The 24,602-nt window shown below is 35.2% G+C and overlaps 1 protein-coding gene across 1 annotated transcript in view; it reads right to left on the minus strand.

Moving 5' to 3' along the window:
* The window catches only part of Ptprq (protein tyrosine phosphatase receptor type Q), a 194,813-nt gene extending 170,883 nt beyond the window's left edge, over nucleotides 1–23,930 (minus strand). The window contains 9 exon segments of the mRNA XM_052752881.1: nucleotides 4,963–5,135; nucleotides 10,680–10,826; nucleotides 13,432–13,560; nucleotides 15,110–15,359; nucleotides 16,405–16,604; nucleotides 19,612–19,681; nucleotides 21,950–22,176; nucleotides 22,822–22,933; nucleotides 23,805–23,930. Coding sequence (XP_052608841.1) covers nucleotides 4,963–5,135; nucleotides 10,680–10,826; nucleotides 13,432–13,560; nucleotides 15,110–15,359; nucleotides 16,405–16,604; nucleotides 19,612–19,681; nucleotides 21,950–22,176; nucleotides 22,822–22,933; nucleotides 23,805–23,930 — 1,434 coding nt within the window.
* Between the last annotated feature and the right edge of the window lie 672 nt (nucleotides 23,931–24,602).

The following is a 24,602-nucleotide window of genomic DNA, read 5'->3' on the forward strand; positions in this document are numbered from 1 at the left end:
TTCAGTTGCTCATTAAAAATACAATAGATGAGATTTAAGTATATGTTGAGAAGTTGAAATAAAAGTCCTCAAGCTCTGGTATTCAAATTGCAAATATATTTTTCAAATGTTTTTTTAGGTATCAAACCTAATATCCTAAAGAGACCTCGTATTATTTTGATAATCCTTATTTATAAGTAACAAGAAAGACACAAAGGGACAGTAGGAAAAAATTCCAATGAAGATCTTGAGACCAGTGACACAGAGCATAGAATAGCTTTACTTCTATATAATTTTCATTATAAGTGTCCATGGACTGTGGGGAAAAATGGAATAAAAGGAATGATAAAATATTATAATGACAATAACAATGTCCTGTTCCTACCTTCCCTTCTCCTGACTTGTTCCTAAGAAGTATTTTAAGCATTTCTGGTTTGAGTTCTTTGTTTATTTCTAAAATCACTGAATAGGAATATGTTCTGTCTTAGTCTTCTTTACTATCTTTTGACTTTTGGCTATAAGGAGGGGCTAGATGACATATACATACACATATGCATGTATGTATACATCTTCCTCATCAGTTCTCAGATCTCATGTGTTTACTTTCATTAATAATATACTAAGGGCCAGAGTGTATGTGAAATTTTCAGTGAGCAGCCCCTCAGCTAGCCACCCATCATCTGCCTCCTTCATATAATCTCTTCCCTCTCCTGTTGGTGAGATGGCACCCGTTACTGTTACAAAGGTGATAGGATGTGACCACATGGCATTGTACAGACTTTCCTTTGCTTGTTTGATGAAGTAAAAGGCTAGACTGAACAGACCTAGGTCGGAAACTGTAGTGTCTTCAAGAAGTAAAAGGAGGTACCAACTAAGAACAAAAGTCAATGAGAAGCCAAGGCCCTTAACTCTACAGCCAAAAGGAAATTAAATCGGTTAAAACAATGAACAAGCCTAGAAGTAGACTCTTTTTCAGCCAAGCCTCAGGATAAGACCACACCCCAGTGAGCCCCTTGACTGCAGCCTTAGGAGACCCTATGCAGAGATCTTGATTAAGCTATCGCCGTACTCTGGCTGTCAGAAACTGCAGTAGAACAGGTGTGTACTATTTAAAACTGCCGAGTTTGTGTCAAACAGTCACATAACAGTGGGAAACTAACATAATGGGACAACAATGAAAGTCTAGGAAAGAAACTGTAACACTGAGTGAAGGTGGGAACACAGGGGTGAGACAGAGATGCATTAGAAATACACTGTGAAGGTAAAAACAGCTGGCTCTGTGTCTATTGAATACTAAGGAGAATGTAAGTGGAAGAAGACCTCAGTATTTCAAATATTCATGAATGGAGGACAATAGCACCATTGTTCTAAAAGAAAAATCAGGCACACAGTGTCATTAATGTTCATTTTAAAGTCTTCTAGACCATTCTTCTTAAAAAAACAAGTTTCAAAACCAAATCAACCAAGAGATGAAGTAATCCTCAGCCCGTAGCTTGGTGCTCAAGCTTTAGGTCAGCCCCTCTTCAGACAGAGTCCTTATCACATGAAAACTATTAATTGCCCTAACCAGCTTTCTTCTGGGTATCCTGTAGACTCTTCACATGTCACTATCATTTCTGTTCTACAGTCTCTGCTGCTAGGATCCCAACGGCCTGCTTCCTACCATCCTGTTATTCATTGGGGGGGGGGGGGGTTGTTTGGTTCCGTTTTCTGTTATTTTGTTTTACAGGGGTCATGTTTAGACACACTTGAACCCTGGCAGAATCATACCAGGTAGACATTTACAATATCAGAAATAAAAGGTAGAAAACAGGAATACAAGGAGGAATCAGTGATTGAAAACACAAGATCATTTTTAACAGAGGCTATATTCAGGGTTCAATGGTGGTACACACCTATAAGTTGAAGACCTGATATCAAAAAAAAAATTTTTTTTCAAGATAAAGTACTGAGATGTAAGAGTGCTGCAAAAAAAGAGCTCTCTGAAATATCTCTATGAATATGTTAGAAAATAGTAAGGACATTTGTTACCTTGGCTGTTTTCTTTAATCATTTAAAACCAAAACATTGAAAAGTTGCAGTATATAAAAGCAGAGGAAATATTAAGGAAAAAATGGTATAAAATGCTGTACAGTAAGGGGTAGAAGGATGAATTTAGGGAAAAATATATTCTTTTAGAGAAGAAATGCATTAATATCATGAGAATTGTTAAAGATATTCAACCCCTATATTTGACACTGAGGTCACATGTAACTCCTAAAAAGATTCCAAAGATTTAAAGTGCTCTTGAGACAGAAGCGGAGGTAAATGGGAAAAGAGAGTGCCTAACCTGAGAGATACCCATGACAAGAAAACAAGATAATCAATGAGGATAGTAATCCATGGATTTTTATCTGTTATGCTACACTCCTACCCCTGTAAAATATGTGTGGGGGGGAATTATTAAAGGGGAAGCATGAATTGGCAAGATCACTCCATTGGTAAAGCAACTGCCTGGAAAGCCTGATTGCCAGAGTTCAGATACTCAGAACTTACTCAAAAAGCTGAGCATGGTGGCATGCATCAGTGTTCCCAGTGATGGAGAGAGAGGAGGCAGAGTGTCTTAGGGTTTCCATTGCTGTGAAGAGACACCATGACCATGCCAATTCTTATAAAGGAAAAGCATGTCATTGGGGCTTTGAAATGAAAATTACATTTTCATTTAGTCCATTAGCATCATGACATGACATGGTGGCATGCAGTCAGACATGGTGCTGGAGAAGTATCTGAGTGTCCTACATCTTGACTTAGAGGCAACAGGAAGTGGTCTCTCTCACTGGGCATGGCTTGAGCACATATGAGACCTCAAAACCTGCCTTCACAATGACATACTTCCTCCAAGAAGGCCATACCTACTCCAAAAGGCCACACCTCCCAATAATACCACTTCGTTTGTGGGCCATTTTCTTTCAAACCACCACACAGAGATATGCAGATCTCTGGAAACTCCTGGGCTAGCCATCCTTGCCCATGTAGCAAAGTTCTGGACCAATGAAAGATCCTGCCTCAAACAAAAAAAGGAGAAGTCACATAAGGACTTCCACTGAGTGCATGGCACATGTATGCCTTCAACGACACATACACCTCTCACATATAATCACAAACACACACACACACACACACACACACACACACACACACACACTTTTAAAAAACATGAAACTAGAAATTCTTTGTAGTTTGACTTGTCCAAGGTCACAGTTGTAAAAGCACAGCAAAGGCAGGTCAAAGACTCAAGGCCCCTTGGTTTAGACCATCTGTTATATCCTCCACCCCATATCAATGTTCCAAGGTGAACACAGTGACCAATCACATGAGGAAGTAGAGTACCTGAAATGAATTTGATGTAACAAGAAGTGATCCCTTTACAGACATAAGAATAGAATAGGGTCTTCTTATTAAGAAAGGTTTAAAAATTGAATGTCCAGTAGAGTGTAAGTTCTAATGCCAAGATTAATTCCAACAAGTCACAAATGCTAGGAGAGAACTTACTACAATGTCAGCTACACTGTTAAGCTCTTTACACATATCATCCATGAAGTCCTCATCATTGACCCTTTGTTAGAGGAAATCATGTAATTCCTAACTTACATGTCAAGTCAGAAGAGTCAGGCCTCCTTTCCCAGGATTAGGCCATTGATAATGGCAGACCAGGCACTGAGCCCTAACCATTTGCCTTCTGCACCAACACTCTTAACTATTTTATCCTGTAATCGCCAGGTCCCTATCTAAATGCAGATTGAATGGGCTCTAATAATAATGTTCCTTCTACTATGCTACAGAATCTCCAACTGGCCTTTCCAGGACCTTTTAACTTTTAGAGAAAAACAGGTGTGTCTGGCTATTCAACAAATGCCATTAGCAAACTTGGGAAACCTGTCACCTGGTTCAAAGAAAACCACATATCTATTTTAAGATGTTCTCAGCTGCAGCAAATGCTTAAGCTTCTGCTCTTTGATGAGACGCCAACTAGAATATCAGAAAACATATAACTCACCATCCATTACACAGAAGAAAGGACACGACATAGGACTGAAGTTTAACCTGGGGATGATGTGGGTAGCAACTTGGAGTGAGAGATCCTGCACAGTTACATAGCATTGAGTACTATGGTGACATCAATGCCAGAGTTAAAGGAAGTCTCTTACCAGAAATAGAGCGAGTGGGGAGAAGGGAAAATAGTGCTATCGTACAAGAGTAGCAATTCTGAACTAAAAACAGCAGAAGCCAATTTCTTAATAAGCATCACATATATCTCTAATGGCCCACTGATTGCTACTCTGTTCCTAAGTACACTTAGCCTTGGAGGGCCCAGGGAGCCGCCAACGTGAGGTTATAAGTGAGAAGTCTGGGGACTTCAAGGGTCCTCACAGGTGAGTGGCTGGCTTGGCTGAGGAAGTAAAGACAGTGCCGAACATCAGCTGCCTGTACTTCCTAGCAAGAGGAGAGGAGAAAATAAGATAGCCACGGTGCTTAAATGTAATGTATTAAGAAGACCAAGGCCTCTCGTGTTAAATGGAACACTTGACTTTCTTTCTATGTAGTTACATGTTTTCATGAATAAAAGGCAGTGCTGAGGCTATTAGCTTCTCAGGTTCAAATAGGACAGAATTACTTGTGGACAGTAGTCTTTGGGAGGGGCAACTGTTTTAGATTATAAGCCTCTGGAAGAGCATTTAAATCACAATCATTGTCTCCCAATAACTCATTAACCAGATTAGAATAATAAAACCCACATATAGAAGTACCATTAGTCTTGTATGATGATTCAGTGGACATTTTTCATATAAAAATGAGTAGTAATATTTAATTAAAAGTCCTAAAATAAACTATGATCTAGTTAAAATCTCAACATATCTCAATCTATTTTACTTCCTGGTAGCAAGTTTGCCAAGAACCAACAGAAAAAGGCCTCAGCAAAATGGGAAATGAAAAATGTGATACCTCATCTTGTCCTGTGAGCAGAGTATTTTCCAAAATGACACCTGTCTCCACCAGTGACACTTTCACACGGTATTGGTTGATGATTCCATTTGGTTGTCGGGGTTTCCTCCAAGTAATTCTGATTTCTGTGGCTTCTACTTCTGTGATTTGTAGATCAAACACTACACCTGGAACTAAAAAAAAAAAAAAAATTAAATAGAATTAGAAAGAGAAAATACATTCTCAAATGCAAATATTCCCTAAATCTTTAGCACATGATATTAGATATATAAATAGCTCTGGGGAAATTGACTAGAATAATTACTAACATATTAAAAACTCAGTGTGGCAAAAGATTCCTTAAATGCATGGAAATTTAAAACTAATTTTATGTGCATTCTTCTTAAAAATATGAGGAACAGGATAACATGGAATCATTTCCCCAAAACAAAACATCATACCATTTGATCAGACCATATCACTAAAATAATCTCCAGACTAGTGAGATGCTCAGGGGCTAAAAGCACCAGCTTTCAAGCCTGACAACCTGAGCTTGAGCATCTAAGCTGGATCCACAGAGCTCCTGATGAAAGGAAAGGAAGAATAGGCACCCCAGTGTTGTTCTTTAACCTCCACAATCACAACATGGCAGGTGCAGGCCTCCAAGAGTTCACAAACACAATAATAAGAATAAGAATAATCATGATGATAATGATGATGACGATGATGGTGATGATGATGATGGTGGTGAGGAGGAGGAAGAGGAAGAAGAGGAGGAGGAGGAGGAGGAGGAGGAGGAGAAATTTCCAGAGAAGTTCTTATAAATAATTAATGCCCAGTCAAAACCTTGAAGTATTTATTAAAAAAAATAATAACATACCCCAAAACAGTATCTGGCACAGCCAGGATACAATGAGATATAGTCAACAAGCGCAATTCACTGTCTCTTAATTTATTACATGAACTTGTGTAAAGACTCAGCTGAATTAATATGTCTGCTGAATTTACATGTTAACCATGTAGGACCAGAGTTTAGGTGTCCTCACTTTTTGAAGTGGGAAAAAATAAGACAAGCAAACAACTGTTTGCATAAAGCACCAAGTAGTTAAAACAAGATTTATGTATATAATGGTCAAGAGTGATATCTAGAAAACCTCCCAGTGCCTCAAAGACAAAGTAGCAAGGATAAATAAGGCTGGGCATTTCACCTGTTTTGTGAATAATCAGTCAATCAAGTCACTTTCTTTACCTATAGTACAAATGCATTTTTATCTTCCCCTTAACTCCTATAAAGTTACTATATGCATCAAAACTCAAAGGAACTTCTAAACTACAGGTTTGAGAGAAAATATGACATGAAAACATCACCCTTTATGGTCAAAATATAATAGCGCACTAAGCCTACGTCCCGTCACCATCTCATAGTGCTCTATGATTAGCAAAATCTAGTTACAAAAGATTCACACTACCTCAGAAAGAAACAGAGAAGAAGGACCCCTTCCCTCTCTAAAATAATAGAAAAAAAGCTGAAAATAATGACACAACTCCCATAAGTATCATTATGATCACAGAACATATTTCTATCTATTCCAGACATGTAGTATGCTATAACTGTAGATTTTACTTCCAATAGATTGTTTTTCTGTGTCTCCATGAAATTATCAGTACAGAAACCCCCTAGACAATGTAATAATATAAATATTTCTATTTAGTTGAATACTTATGACTGGTGAATCATTGTAGTGGTTAAGATTCCAGGGTCTAGCATGGGCAAAAGCTGTAATGGAAAGTGGCAGGTACACTCAACGTAATTAGCTATAATTTTGAGTCTGTAATGAAGGATAACTCTTCAGACACCTTTCCCCACTGATGCGCTGATCTGAGGAGTGCTCATAGCTTGGTCCAAGAAAGATGTTAGGGAAAGGGTTCTAGAGTAGGACCCCACAATCAGTGAGTCACTCATTCATCACTGAACACTGGACATCATGGTCATTGCTCTATGCACCTGGAAACACAAGGACATAAGAGGCATAAAGCCTTCTGCAAAAGTTCACCTGTTTTATGTAAGTAAAATTATTATTTTATAATAAAAGTTTAATTTTTATCATTAAATTATATAAAAGGAAGTTTTATTCCATTAGGATGATTGTTTCTAGGTATTATGTTGCTATCACTGTGTTTACAAACCCTTTGTATTATCCAAGAACAGAGAGACTTTTCAAGTAACTGTAAAGTAGCAGAGTGACAGACACAGCTGACCTCTTTTTACCTTTCTTTTCCACCATTTTGGGTGTCGTTATGTAACGAAGACCTTAGACAGCACTATGTAATATAAATCACAGAAGAGATCAGTCATTGTTCCGTTAAGTTAAATTAACATATAACTCATAACTAAGCTTTGTATTTAACCAGACAATAAATCTTCTACTTGAAAAACAAGTGAATTGTCCTTTCTTCTTTGTGAAATCTAGTGGGAACACACCGAATATATCAATACTATAGAAAAATACACATGTACTATAACTGTTAATATGTAAGGCAAATTTATGAATAATAGCAGACATTTTTATATATATTCATCCACAAAACTTAAAAATTACATCATGACACTAATGCCTACTATTGTAATTCAAGTAAAGGTTAAGGGGCTACATTGTTTTTATTGACTACAAAAAATTTAGTGGATGAAGGAAGTGGAGCAGACAGTAGTTTTCTCTTTAAAAAGACACTTATCTGGTATCCCACATACTCTTACGGAGAAACCAGAGAAGTACGGATTAGGTTGATCCCTTTAATATCGATACAAAATTAAAGAAAACCAAGCACGCAGGGCAATTATTCACAGTGCAGAATCAATTCTGAGGATGTTAGCCACAGACACTGAGTCATTCTCAACACAACACATTTAGAAATTTTATGAAAAAAAAATAAGAAATAGAACAGAAAAAATAATACAAGTAAATTCTGAATAATTTGAGGTTTTTAGATGAAAAGTTACTAGAAGAAGTGAAACAGGACAATAATACTGTTTCACTGCGAAGAAATGCATGAAAGTAACCATTCTCCATAATTTAATCCAGATAGGTTAAACTTCTATTCAAAGAGCATGAGAGAGCACCAAATTAAAATCCATTCACATTCATGAAAAACATGATGTGATGAGACTCTCAGTGGTTTTCCAACAATTAGATAACATTTGGAACATTGGACATTATTAAATTACCATCCCCCGCCCCCCATCATCTCTCTTCATGCCTAAGTAGATACATGCTCAGTAAAAGAGTAAGTGATGTATGTACAAAAACCTCATGGAAAGATCCTGGAGAACGACTATAGAAGTAGCATCTTTTCTCTCCTAACCAAATAGACTGTGGATATTAAAAGTCTTGGTGTTAATGAAATCAACCACACTGAAATGTGATAGCACACACCATTCTCTATAAGAAGTCAACTAAACCTTTGTCTATGACTATTTGAACACTGGTCAGAACAGTAGTTATTTTAAAAGGTAAATTAGGAAAAATAAGCTAGTTCTAATTATTCTAATTAAAACAGAATAATTAGTACTTTAAGACATGGGGCAGCGAATAAATAATGTTAATTAATATACAATGAAACTTATTATAACAATAAATTATAAAGAATAAACTTTAGATATCAATTTTCTAGACTATAGCAAGTGAGTTAGCTATTAGGATGTCTCACGTAGTTTCAGGATTCTTTTATGGAACAATTTCATTATTGGGAGCGGATTAATTAATTCAGAAGCTGAAAACATTTTGCAGTTGTTAAAGCCCACGGAAGCCCTTCCTGAAGCTAAATGAATGGTCATGGAGCCCCATGAAAGAAGGTGGGCTTGAGCAGGTATGATCCATGCCTTTCCAGCCTTTGTAGGGTCCCATGTAGCCAGTGAATATTTCACTAAGAGTCACCAGGATATAGTCTCTTAGATAAGCAGTTGTTGGAGATGGTAAAATGAAATTCAGGACAAATTGCTTTTCATATTCAACAAAAGAGTCATCCACTCAAGATAATTCAGTATGAAACACAGTCCATGTGAAAATTCTGGACAAAGTTACTTAGGATTCTATGTATTTTGTGAATAAAAGAAATGCAAATGCAGGGAAATAAATTTTAAGTAACATCCAATTCAAGCAAGATAGCATTGTCTGCGGCAAAATGTTATCTAATTCTTTATCTTGTTCAAATGCCGGAGATCAAGATTGATCATAAAAAATAATAATTTCATTGATTTTTTTAAAATTTGTTTTGCTTTGATTGTTTCCATGCTGTAGATCGAACCTAAGTTCTTAATACATGCTAAATATGTGCTCCCCACTGAGCACTTGCAGATAAGCAAGATCAGACAAGTTAGACCCTGGACACAAAAGAACCAGAGCCCACACCAGAAGGTTCTTCCTTGATCATCTCCACACATGTCCCTTGGCACAGAGGCACACACAACACACACACACACACACACACACACACACACACACACACACACACACACACACGATGTTTAAAATTTTTTTTTAAAAAGTGGGTCAAATAGTTTGAGAAAAACCTCTGCTGTGTTTTATGACCACTCAAAAATCCTTTAACGTTCTGGGAAATGCTCAAGAGCACATTTTGGATTGAATTAGCAAAACTTTAGGAAAATCACACAAAGCAAAGACTCTTTGAATGGGGCAAAACACTAAAATCTCAGCATCAAGTGAAATCTTTTTCCTCATGAGTATACATTTCCATTTTAATCTGCATATTGAAACCACACATATGTATGACCTATACATACATTTTAATTTTAAGTCGATAAATATAATATTTTTTTACATTCTTTCAACAACCAAATAGTATCAAGGTTTAATTTTTCTTTGAAGGGAGAAATGGAGAGAATTTCCTGATGGTTGCTGCCCTCTAATGGTCTAATCTATGAGTGATAACATAGTGAATGCATACCCAATTGAACTGTGTAGGTGGATGGGGGCACATATATGTACATTTAACTTACCAGTTATTGTATGTTAGTTACCACACAAACAAACTCTGGAAACTTTTTCAAGTGTTAGTTTATTCTGAAACATGATTCATGCCAACAATTGTATCTAAACAGAAATGAAGCCATTGAGCAAGTTTAGGGTGTACCATGAAAATGTGACTAGCACGTTAACAATAGATTTCACCAAAAACGTTGGTGTTTAAAAAGCAAAAATATGATAATTTCTTGAGATATATTATTTTCATAATTTCCTTAAATGCTGAAAATTTTGTATTTTGTTCCCACCAGGAATCCTTACTAGTTCAGAAAACCCTTTGATTATCAAAATACTTTGTTCTGAGTGGTAAGAATATAGTGATTTCTCCAGAAATGACTTTTGTGAGAAAACACATTCCATGTCTGCCTAATACTGCATTTAGGCAATATAAAAATATGTGTTATTAATTTATGACTTCTTGGCATTCTGCTAAAAAGCCATTGTGAATCTCTGTCACCTTCAATGTCACCTTCTTCTCTAGTCTTCCTTGCTCCTGGATCCTTTCCTTTATGAAGCATGCTGCAGGTTTAACATTCCAGAGAATGTAGGTTCATAGTAAAGAAAATAGTAATTTAACAAGGAAAATTATGGGATTTAAGTAGACATAAATCAAATTCCTTCTAAACTTACATTTTACCAATAAAATTCACAAGGATTTCAAATATATCATATTAACTCCATATAGGAAAAAGTTCTTACCATCTGGAGGGGTAAATACTGAAAGATTTGACTTGGGACCAACACCTGCACTGGTTTCTGCCGCAACATAGACATCATACATCGTAAATGGTGTCAGGTGCGTAAATGCAAATCTGAGGTCTTTTGTGCTATTATCCAAAATCCGCCCTGCAAAAAGCAGACCAGACCAATGGGCTATTTTTGTAAATATGCAATCATTTCATATAATGTATAGAAGGAAGAACAATAATCAAATTGTTAAACTAAAATTTTATTATGAGTGAATATATTTTAAATATTTGGTTAAGTTGGATACAAATTTGAACAGTAGAAACAACATGAAGATCTTTTAGTGCTTAAAATAATTTTTCTTATATTACAGAGTTGTGTTGGGATTTGATTTTTTTAATATATTTAAATGGGAAACAGAGGCTATAAATATAGTTCATTTGGGATACTGTTTGCCTAGCACACACAACACTCTGGATTAGGTCCCCAGCATATAATGATGATGAACATGATGGTGTGTGTATATAATTCAATATTTCAGAGCTTGGAGGAAGAGACAGGAGTGCCAGAGAGCACCACTGCTCTTCTTCCTTACATAAAGTCCATGGTTTTCAAGCCCATGTCAACATGATATCCATTAGCCTCAGGTCACTCACTTTCATTCTGTACATGGTGTATAACTCAACACTATCATTTTAGCATATGTGGTGATTTTATTGTCCTGAGAAATAAGCATTAAATTATAACTCTTAAATAATTTTCTGATCATAAATATCATTATCAATAACTACAAAAATATATTGTCTCATTTTCATGCAGCTATCTCCTGCCATGCTATTCTACCTGAACTCCAGTTGTTCATTAAATTAATGAGGAAACATTAATTTCCCTAAAGCCTCCCATTCAAAGATCTTACCACTGACTATACTTTTACTTTGTTTGGACCTTCAACACTGATGCCCACTCCACCCGACGTCATTGCCAATAACGATTGCCTCACATAAAACTTCAATCCCCTTCAACTGCTCTTGTTGAAGGAGGAAGAGAAAAGCACAAATGTATTCCAACTTCCATGACTTTGACCTTGACTACATTCCAAGTGAGTCCTAAAATGGTGGCTTGCATTTTCTCATCTTCCATAGGCAAGTAGTCTTACCTACTTAGTGATTGTTATATGCTTTCTTTTCAGACCTCCAAAGCCTCTGTCCTCTCTTCAGTCTCAGATAGTGGTCTTTTTCCCATTACATTGAAACACTTAAGTCAATAAGAAAACATCTGCCTGCACAATCCCACCAGCAGAACCCCCCTCATACGCTATACTCTGCCTTACTATAGACCAGTGGTTCTCAACCTGTGAGTCAAAACACCTTTGGCAAACTTCCAAAATAATTTATCTCCAAAAATATTTACATTACAATTCATAACATAGCTGCAATTCAGCTATGAAGTAGCAAAGAAAATTATTTTATAGTTAGAAGTCACTGCAACATGAGGAACTGTATTGAAAAGTCTCAACATCAGGAAGGTTGAGAACCCCTTCTATAGAGAAACCATATTGATATCTTAATCCCATCCCTGTATTTAAGGAAAGATCTTCTACTACCATCAGAAGCACCCTTTCAACAATTCTCACTTCTCTTATGTCATTTCTCCTTTTGTCTATCATTTTTTAGCAATTTACAATGTGGGAATATTTATTCCCAGTCAAATTAAATTTGTCAACTCTGCTTACTCTCACACCTACTTCCCCCTCCTTTGATTTTTTTCAACATTCAAGCTTCCAATTAAAAGAATGTATATGTCTTCCAAGAGTTGAAAAATATACCAAATAAAAAAGATGTGTGTGAGTGGATACTTATGTGCTGTGTGTGTGTGTGTTTGTGTTTGTGTGTGTGTGTGTGTGTGTGTGTGTGTGTGTGTGTGTGTGTGTGTGTACTGGGGCCAGGTATAGGAGATGAGCTATCTTTTACTTTTAGGAACTTCATGTTTCTCAGATTTTTAGAAGTATAAGTTGCTTAGAAATATGTCTACTCATGCGATGCCTACCATAGACATTTCACAAGGAAAAGATTTGCAACTTTAAGGGTTTTTTTTAGTGCTTTCAAATAAACAACAATGCGAGAGTTTATGTTATTTGATCATTGCTTGAAATAAACTTTCACAGGAACTACGGGATCTCTTATTCAGTAAGAAATTGATGACTTAATTTACTTCCAGCAGTGTATCTGAACTCCTCTGGCTGCCTCTAAGAAGAGGATACTCAAGTCCTGCTTGTTTATAAGATGGAGAATTTGTTACCATTTAAAGCCACCAATATCACTTTGAATAACCTCTTCACAGCAGATTTAGGGTCACAATAACATTGCACAGAGTACAGGGATTCCTCATAGTATGTCCAGAGAGCACCGGTGATTAGAAGTGAATATCCTGGTCTATATGGGAACCTGATTTGTCACTCTAAACTTAATGTTCTTTTGAATGTAGGTCAAGATCTTCTGATTCAAATGCTTGAAGGTACATGTCATCCCTAGGACTTTCCTGAGGGTCTGTCTCTAGTTCTTTCTTCCCCACAGAGAACATGAACAGCACTTTAACATCCTTTTATCCATGCGTGGTTTTAGACAGAAGAACTAAAGAAATTAGTTTCCTCATTAATTTTCTATTATTCACCTCAATTTAGGGTATTTTCAAAAAATTGTTTCCTTTTACAGTTAGAAATTAGGTTTTATTCTAAAATGTAAAGGCAAAATGGAATAAGTCATACCTAATGGTCCATATAATTCAACTCTGTAGCTAAACTTCCCTGTCACAATAGTTGGTGGGTCCCACGAAATTGTAAAGGCCTTTCCTGTGACATTGCCTGTTATACAGTTTTGTGGTGGTCCTTCAGGCACTGAAATTAATATAGAGAAAATAAATATTACACATATATATATGATAAAGAGATATCCTGTTAGATACAAATAGCACAATATGAAGTATAAAAAAACACACTAAAAGCAAAGTATGTTAAACTTGAAAGAAAAACGGAACAGTCTAGAATTGAAGAATTTGAATAAGGCACATGAAATAGTTACATTAACTTCTTTTCACAGTTTTCAAAATGTACTTAGTACTGTATATGATAATGTAATATACTTCATTCTTTAAATTATTGTAATATAATTCTTGCCAATGTCATATTATCCCAATGTAGCAATACAAATATTAGTTATACATAACCATATATAATATATAATACATATATTCATCTCTCTCTTTCTCTCTCTCTCTCTCTCTCTCTCTCTCTCTCTCTCACACACACACACACACACACACACACACACACACACACACACACAAATACTTCCAACCAATGTAGATATTTGGCTTGAGAAACTCTTTCTTGTGGACATACAGATAGAAAATTAAGATAAAATCCCTCAAACTTAGGCACAATGACCTTTATTTTTCACATCAATATTTATCTTTGTTCTAATGAACAACTCTGGGTATTTACTCAAAATTCTTGTTCAACAAATTTCATTTTCTATGATTCACATGAAATTATTTTATACCGTATATGGGGTATAAGAGAAGGATATACTATTATTCAAATATAGTTATTTAAATAGAGACAATAATAGTCTCAAACTAACACGTGAAGGAAAATAATAGGACCCGACATGTATGCCTTTGGACAAAAAGATAAAATTGACTTACCATTAATTTCCAGTATCCTCAAAAATTACCAATCATATTTGATGCTTGATGCTATATTACAATATACATATCTGACATCTATTTTGTGTCAAGATGTGTACTAAAATATCAGGTACATATTATGCTCATAATATCTATACTACTATGTTATGATACTGTATTGGTATCCACATAAATACAATCATAAATAAATATGACCTCCAAAAAAAAAATGAATAATGTTAATGATGTTTAACTGCACTCATTTAACCCTAAAACTCCAACACACAGAAGGTCCTATGACTGCCTCCATTTCTCAAGCAAGAAAAATACTGTGCATAAAGATCTGAGCAGTTATATATTTAGCCATTGTTATAACCTGATATTGAAATGCTGATCAGCATTAGCTCTGCTGTTTCAGGTAGTATCTTGCACATCTGTTAATAACCATGCCAATGAGGAAGATTATAGATAACTAAGATGCATCGGAAGAGCAAAGGCAATTAGGAAGAATTACAGAGGGCATGGACTGATAACTGTCATTCATAGTAACTGAAGAATTTCCTCTTTCAAACCTCTTTTTCTTTTTGTCTTTAGTTTAGCATTGAAGATATTTCCAGTGGATGCCTATTATCTAATATGGGTGAAAGAGTTACTTAAAGGAAGTAAAGTTAACAAAAAAATTCTATGGACAGAATGAAAGATTATTCTATAAATAACTTCAGGTCAGTTTCTTTCTTTCTAAAAAAATCAAATCATACCTGATTCTGGTGTCCTAACAATGGTACTGTCAATATACCCTGCTTCCGTGGTAACAGCTGAAACTTCAAAGAGATATGTTGTATATGGCCTCAAGTGAGTCACCACAAAACTGACAGGCTCTTTCCACACAGAGCTGATTTTATTCCGTGCCAACGTGCTGGATGAATGTGTAGTACGAAGAGGAGGCGTAACTCTACCAAGGGTTGGAGAAGGACTGGTGGTACTCCACAGAAAAGATTCACTGTTCTCCTAAGGAGTGAAGGAAATTGCAGTAGGAATAATCACATGATATCTCTAGGTAAAGGCAAAAAACACAACCCATTTATTTTTTCTTTATACTATAAATGTTATTTTTCAATGTGTGTGTGATAAATTTAACAAATTGAGTTTCAGAAAAAAATTGCTAAATTTTAATTATGGTCACTAATGTCTATAATATTAGGACATAATATTAGGATATAATACCTATTATATCCACTGTACTTTAATCTTGAAATCCAGTGTAGAATTTAAAGTAGCATAAAATTAAGGTAAAACAACAGCTAAATCACCAACAAGAATTTTTTAAAGTTCATGTTAAACATATAGAGCAAAAGACCTAAGAAATTTCAATCTATGTTCTTAACTATTCCTACCATTTTTTAAATCATAAGTACTCAAATAAAGCAAAACAACATTAATATTTTTATGTTCCCAGATAGGGTGCATATGCAGATACATATGTGTGTATTCAAAATAGGTTGCAATTCAAAATAAAAGATTTTTGAGACTTTGCTGCCCTATTTAAAACAAAATAACTTTGCTTGGTTTTTTCTATATCAGTAATATAATAAAAAATACCAAAGACAATTTGGAAGAAAGCATTACAACAGTTTGCATAAGTTTCACATCAATGAAAAAAATGGCAATATTTTCACAAAGATATGCCACCAAACAGCCTACCAGTTTAATCTTGCATTGACTATGTATTTCCCTACAGGTACCTTCTCCTATAACACATGGACTTATGACCTCTACTCCAGTAGGGACTACACTTTCACACCTCAGGGACTTAAAAAGTGCCCCCCTCCATTCTTCTTCCATTACTGAACCAAATGCTGCCCCTTTAATGTAGTATTTCAAGATCTGCCTTAGAGATGTTATCTTCCAATCTTTAATTCAAACCCCTAAAATACTGCCAGTTTCGCATAACATGACACTTATGGCCTTTATACTTTATGCAAGTATAATCTTGCAAAATATGAAAACTTGAAGATGCAAGCTTAATAAAAATTTTGATGTGAAAAATACTCACATTACATTCAGGCAATTTCCCAGTCAGAATATCCTCTACTTTGATGGAGACATCCTTCACTACTATGCCACTTCTGGCATGTTTGACACTGATCTTGAAGCCGGTGATTTTGCCATTTGGTTGCCGAGGCAAATACCAAATCAAGTTTACTGCGGAATAGTTTAGGGCTTCAACTGTGAGATTGACCACTTTACCCGGAGCTGAGGGTAGAACAGGTTGGAGGAGAGGGGAAAATGTTGTAAAACTTAAGCTGTTTACGTTCTTCAGAGATACTAAATTTCTACATAATATGTAACTAAATATGTAATACCTTGAATAAAATCATCTTTCTACCTAAATATATACGCATTTATTTCATCTTAAATTTTTTTACAAAATGGACTTAACCATATCTGCATATTTCAGAATTACTGGTTTAGCATATCCATTCATTCGATGAAGCTTTTCTAATACACACGAAAACTATTCAATCAACAGTTAGTTGTGAATATACAAACAAGTATGGGCTGAAATTTTACTTCCTTAAATATTTTTTGGAATTATGTAGGTACTGTAGAAGTTGAGTAAAAGTGATAAATTCAAACTTGTTGCCAAAATACAAAGAATTCATATCTGAAAAGTTTATAAATATCTAGTGTCTAACAATAAGTTAATAGATATCCAAATAATAGTTCATGATTTTTTTATTTTGAGTTTCATATTCCCTCAAAATCAACCTTTCCCCCAAATTTCTTACTATCAATTATTAACTATCTATAATGGTAATCTGTATGTTTAGTTTCAGTGACAACTATATTACATCAGAGTGAAATGAAACTGTGTACATTAAGTATGCAAATAAATTATCAAGATATTTCAGATTATAGAATAAAACAAAAATGCTTTCAGTAAAACTACATCTAATAATAATGGTGACTGGTATTAAGATGCCAAATGGCTAGAGTTAAGGTTTCCACTGTTCCAAAAATGCCAAAATCTGTAGTAAAAAAAGTCTGTGTAAATCATGCAACAAGTTGGGTCCTGAGATTCAATACAAGTTAGACAGTAAGAATGAAGAATGACAATGTAATGTCAAAGTGACATTAATAACAGAAGTAAATTAACCACAGTTATTGAGAGTGGTTACTAATAGATAAAATAATAAATGGAAAGTTTAAAGAGAATTGATGAAATGGAGTTGAAATTTAAGAAGTTTGTTAAATAGTCAATATTTAATTTATTGGAGGTATACAAAATACAATAAAACAAAGGAGCAGAGGCTGTTAAATGCATAATACTGTACAACTGCAACATCCTGTTTACTTAGGTAATATTGTAGCCTTCTGAGGTCTTTGATGTAGTTGAAGACTAGATAGTTATAATTATAATTTTCCTTGGTTATTATAAAAGATAAATTAGATACAATATTTTAGATTCACAAATATAGGACAGATAAAATATTTTCTCTAATTTTACAAAATACAAATAGACTAGATATTGAAACTGTAATTCTTGCTTGATATATGTAATTTTACTAGGTTTAAGTTAAAACCTTCCTTTTGTTTAGAAAGAAACGGGGAAGTGATGGGGGAATGTCTTCCTGTATGCTGTGAAAATATGTTGCTCTGACTGGTTGAAAAATAAAGCTGTTTGGCCAATGGTGAGGCAGAATAGGGTTAGGCAGGACATTCTACCTAGAAAGGAAGGAGAGAGGAAGAACAGAGAGGACGCTGCCAGCCGCTGCCTTGAGAAACAAGATGTAAAGATACCGGTAAGCCACGAGCCATGTGGCAAAGTATAGATTTATAGAAATGGGTTAATTTAAGATGTAAGATCTAGCTAGCGAGAAGCCTGATCCAATAGGCCACACAGTTTGTAATTAATATAAGCCTCTGTGTGTTCATTTGGGTCTGAGAGGCTGTGGGACCACAAGGATGCAGGAGCCGGGTGGGCACAGGAAAACTTTCAGTTACAACATCCCATGTATTCCATAGAATTTAATATCTCTTAAACCAGTAACTTTGCTGAATGTACTACACATTTTTTTTTCTATACTGACTGTTGTATCCTCTACATGTACCAGGATGCTAAATTATGCTTAGCAATTGGGAGAATTTTACACACACACACACACACACACACACACACACACACACACACACAAACACAAACACACACATATGAGTAACATATATATCATTCATAATTTCAAAAACCATAGAAATTACTGTATAGCCTTATAATCTACCTGGCATATTAATACACATATTTGTTTATTTTATCCCATTAGAATATAAGGTCCATGGTAAATATTTGTTAATTGGTGATACGATTGTCTATTTTTCTATACATTTATTTCATTCTAATTGGATTGGAAGGTATTTTGGTCATCTAAGGAGGAAATGAAAGTGGGCAGGGCAGCAAGATTTGCAGTGTGGGTTAAGACACCTTGGACACGATTTATTAAAGTGCTTCCAAGGATTGCTGGTAGATTTAGATATTACTTGGTGGGAGGAACTGAAGATGACATCAAAGATTACTCTCAGCCACAAGAAGGGAGATGGGTGAACTAGTTTGGTCGTGGCTGAGTGTTACAAAATGATATGTTAATCACCAAAGTCCACATTTTCATGTCTAATGTCACAAAATGCTTATCAGTGGTGCTAATAGGAAAAGATATATACACCTACTTGGCAATAGTCTATTTGCATCACTACATAGTCGTGGGGACATATATGTACGGGAAGAAAAAGAGATGAGCCACCAATGTACCAAAATATTCATAAAGGTGTTTTATAAGCTTGCCTACTTGTAAGCCCAGCAGGCAGGACACTTAATGAGGAAGATTCTAAGTATGAGGTCAGCCTGTATGGCATAGTCACTTCAAGGCTAGCCTAGGCTGCAGAGAAAGAATTGTTCTTAAAAATAAATAAATTAAATTAAAATAGAGCTGTTTTGCTTGACAAGACAATATATGATTTTTTATTTTATTTTTCTTGTGCTTTCAAACGTTTTGCTCCCAGTGTTATACTAAATAGCTGTTATCATTAGAAAGAACAATTTTGTTTTTCACAATGCTTTTACTGCCCCCAAATAACTAAAAGGAATTGAAAGAGCATTCTCAATAATTTTATGCGTTTTGCATCATATTTTCATCATGTTCCAATTTTTTAAACGTTAAGAACTCATGACTAAATTACTTTAGAATTAATGACTTAGGAAAGTTACCACTTTCTGCAGTTTGGAAAAGAAATGGGTCACTAAACACTCCAATGCCAGCACTGTTTTCAGCCGCAACCTGAAACAGATCAAGAGTTTGAAGTTCAAATTCTTTGCTTTCTAAATACACAGAATCTGAAATGATACATCTTTCATTTCCCACCACCACCAAGGTAAGCTCTAAAAGAGTTTTCCTATAATCCTTACAATATTCCCCAAACAGAAAGGACATGGGTGGATAGTGAGTAGGTCATGTAATCCAACTAAGCTAGTCTGGCCAACATCCTTCAGATGGCTTGGCCATGTTCATAAAAGAAATAATGGTAGAGCATGAATTCAGTTGAAATATTTTTTTCCAAAACTCAGTCTTTACCCACTATATGTACTATACATAGGACGGACTAGTCATATGACATCAGACATTAAGATTCAAACTCTATAATTGGGCAAATGAGTACTCGGGAAAAAGTACCAGTGAAAAGTAAGTTGGATTAACAACATAGAGAACAAAGTCAAAATTTAACGGGAACACTATTTTTAACTTGCGTAATTTAGTGAGATAGATCAATGGGCAGAGAAGACACAGTAAATGGCAAAGAGACTCCTAAGCCTTTACAAAATGCCATGAATGAAACCGGACCATCTTGTAGTTATTCCACTTGCCAGTCAGGAAATTTTAGGTAATTAGCTTAACTCTTCTAGGGCACATGTTTTTCTCATATGTAACTGGGAATAATAATATGTCACAGGGTTTTTTTCCAAGACTAACTGAAATAATATACGTAGATCACTTTACAGGATTCCCCCTTAGGTGTTACTTATACTGAAGATATCAAATGTACCATACCAAATTCCCTTTGGAATTCATCAATGGCTAGCATTTATTTGAAGAAAGCAAATGTCACAATAGTGATTTATGAAGTGTTGGATGAAACATAGACTACAGGCTTCTTAATAAGACTGAAATGAGAGAATTCAGAGAAATAAAATGAGAACCCATAAAAATAGATCTAAGCAGAACTAGCCTGGGCAAATCAACTTGCTCTGAACAATAATTTCTTACATCCCATTAAATTTCATATTTATTTATTATACCCAGGAGTTCATGTTGTGATACTAGTTAACCCAAATATGCACGTTTCTAGAAAACACATTTTGCAATTTTCAGATATCAAAAACCTTTCTTACAAAATCTAGCTTCATGTTTTATCATCAAGGAAGGCCACCACAGTTAGTAAGGCCACACACTCAGCTTTTACACATTTCCTTCTCTATACTCTCTTATTGTCAAGACTAAAAGAAAAGACACATGCCAGGGCTGGTGAGATGGCTCAGAAGGTAAGGACTTTTGCCACCAAGCCTGACAACCTGAGTCAGAGCACTGGAACCCATGAGGTAGAAGGAAAGAATCAACTCACGCAAGTTGTCCTTTGACCTCAACACATGGCCACTTGTACCATGACATGCACATCCCCTGGAACACACACCTCGTGTAACACAATAAATAAATAATAAATAAGTGGTTTTTTTTTTTTTTTAAGAAAAAAAGGCGTTGGAAATAGCAAGGAGCCGAGAAGATGCCTCTGTTCTTTACTTCCTCGTCTGCAAATGTCATAGCTCTCCCTAATTGCAAACATTTCTACTTAATGTTCCCATACAGCACTGCTTTGTGTAAGTTCATCTTTAGTATTCAAATAAAACATTAAATCATGAATCGTTAACATTGTAAAGTAACACATACTTTTAGAAATACAAAGTAAGAGCTCAACAATAATTTCTTGAGTGAAACAGACTTGAACACATTATTTTTAGTAAAACTGCATCTTCAATAGTTTTCAATCCACTATCCAAAAGTTTAGCAATGTACATTCAAGCTCAACAGGGTTAGAAGAAAACACCAATGTTAAATTTAAGTCCAATTAAAAAGAACCTGTAATTTAGTCTTGAGATGTAGATTGGCAGCTGAGCATTTGCCTAACGTACATCAGGCTCGGGGTTCCATCCTTGCACCGCAAAAAAATTAGAATAATCAATATGTGGCATGTAATATGTTTGTTTTGAAACCTGAAATATTGAATTTAAACTTAACTTGCTTTCCACAGAAGATATTAAGCTAAAGCTTTTCAAAGTGGATAATATATAAATATATTCGTCTACTTAGAGATGGAGAAAGATTACAATTACTTCACCAGGTTTTACATTATAGTTGGGTGTTGAACACATGCAACCTGACACTCTTCAGTGACTCAGAGCACTTGGCTAGCACATTTACACTGTGACAAAAACTCTTGCACTTTTCTCATGGATTTACTATTTAATACTAAGTATCCATTCACAAAACATTTACCTTAATCTCATAGGTTGTTCCAGGGTTAAGGTTAGTAAGAAGAACCTCCAGACTGTCTGGCTTTGCTCTTGCTCGGGTGTATGCTGTCTGCATCCACGGACACACTTCCTTATATTTAACAACATAAGATAGGATCCTTCCGTTTGGGTTAGGTGGGGTATTCCACGAAAGAAGAATCCCAGCAGATCCAACTCTCTCCCCAGCTAGAAAGACTGGAGGCCCTGGTTCTATTTTTTAAAACATACATTATTAAATGATCAGATAACTATTCTATTTCTACAAAAAAAGTAAAAAAAAAAAAAGTATCTATAAATGTGAATGTTTGAAGTTCCCAGTAACCAGTATGAATTTATTCTCCCGAGACCTTTGCTATTTAAAAAAAAAATGACTAAGAAATAAATTTTTTGAGGCAATACCACATTCTTTTGTAAGAATGTAAAAAATGAAATGCTACTAAACACTACATGCCAAATATACTTTGATGCCAAGTCATTTTTTGAAAGAATTTGTTCATACAAGGTTTACCTGCAAGAACTAAGAAAAGAAAAAAACAGCCTTTTGAACTGAATAATCTCTCCTTAACAAGAATGGCGAACTCGTTTTCTTGGCTCTAATAATCCAAATGTCACCATTAACAGTCTCTCTGATCCACTTCACAAGCAAATATAATTACCTTTTCTCTTTGAAAGTAAAAGAAATCAAAGAGCCCAGAGAAGGCAGGTTCTAAATATTTTCTCAACTTTCCACTTGACTTTTAATTACTCTATACTGATTTCATAAATATAATGCAAATGCTGCCCATGTAGGTATTTTTATCCAACAGAGTTATAATGAGGAAACACACTAAAAAGTAACTGAAAGCATGGACTTACTTGTCACATTTATCGTCACTGTTCTACTCACAGGTGAGCTGTATGTTGTAGCAGAAATTGAAGACAGCGTTACATCGTAACCAGTGCCATAAATAGCTTCCGAAACATCAACCTAGAATGCCAAGAGTAAATACCACCACATTATTTCTGAAAAGCAAGTTACAATAATAAATCTACAATTATTTTAAAAGTTAACACTTCTCTACATAACTGTACTGTTTAAAATTTCAAAAGCAAAGTTCCATATCATTACAAACTTTGAATTTGTTATATCTAATAACTGTTTAAGTATTAAGTAACATAAAATAAGATGGAAACGTACAAAATGCCCTGTGTTATCAAAGTGTAAATCAGTATTTCTACCTACGCCAGCTCTTTGTCAACAAGGAAACAATGGCATCTTCAAAGCATTTACAGCCTTTTACTTAGCCCTTTATATTTTAAGAGTACATATAAAATACCTGTGTCTCTGAAGTTCCAATAAAAAGGAAAAGGAAAAAGAAAAGAAAATCCATCATTATTACATTTTTTTTCATGCGGTAGAATCACATTGACGGCTCTAGAGAGAAATGTTGCCTGCATTAATGATTTAAAGTAGATTCTCCTGGCAAGTACACAATTAATGAGCCTGGATTACTCAATAGCTCTGCCCTTTCTTTGTTAAACTATTCATGAACCCTTGGATGGATGGCTGTAGGTTCAGTTCACACACACACACACACACACACACACACACACACACACACACACACACACTGGAGGAGACAGAAAGAGAGATAAGACAGAAAAGACATCACTAAGATAAAACCCCAGGATGCTGAAACTTACACTCATTAATTTGACATCGATGTTTTTTGTCTACATCTTATGCTTTTAAAATCCATTCAAGGAAAAGAATTTATGAGTTTTTTACAGAAATTTCCTTCCAGGACCAAATATAAACATACACACAAGCTGACCAAGTTCGAGAATGAAAACTATACCTGATATTCTCCACCTCCAAGATCTGTGATAGTAACAAAGCCATGGCCAGGAACAAGATCCACTAGAAACATCTCCCCATTGCCTCATGGCAGGCTCCAGAGCAAAGAAAAGCATCTTGGAGGCATAGTGAAGTCTTTATTATGGTTTTTCTCTCAGATTTTTCTCTTTGCTCTTGGGTTGTTTTCAGTTCTGATGCTGAAAAATAGAGGTTTACATACAGTATATGTTCCAAAACTTTTTTGAAAATCAACAGCCTACAGTGGCATTTTTAATTAATCAAACTGTTAGAAAACAGTGACTCCTAAATGACCTTTATATATAGATGTATATTTTCAATGACATTTAGTTTCTTAATTTTTAAATGTAATTATGAGAATTAACATGAATTTATGTTTGTTCCTAGGATATTTCTGAGTTCATATAATCTGTTGGTTAACCTGCTTGGTTTTTTTTAAGGTTATGTTCTATTTGAGCATTAAAATCATTTTAAAATCAATGTAGACTCCCTGATTGACTAGGTGGTTGATCACAGAGGATAATTGGGAAAATTGTGACAAAAATTCATACATTTCTGATTAGGATTGAGGTACATGTTTCTTTAAAGGAGTAGTTTTCTTACCGGAAATGAAATATGAGTTTTTAAATGATAAGTGCCCATTGTCCTCACCAGTGCGGGTGTGTTATTCCACCTATGATTCCGCTGCTGTTTCTGCTGCCTGGAATCCTTAACTGGAGCTTCCACACAGAGCGTGTGGCCAATGAGTCATGTAGGTGTTCTGCCTTATCTCAGAAGTGGA

This window comes from Peromyscus californicus, unplaced genomic scaffold, assembly GCF_007827085.1.
Source record: "Peromyscus californicus insignis strain IS unplaced genomic scaffold, ASM782708v3 Scaffold_24__1_contigs__length_46423439, whole genome shotgun sequence".
Lineage (NCBI taxonomy): Eukaryota > Metazoa > Chordata > Mammalia > Rodentia > Cricetidae > Peromyscus > Peromyscus californicus.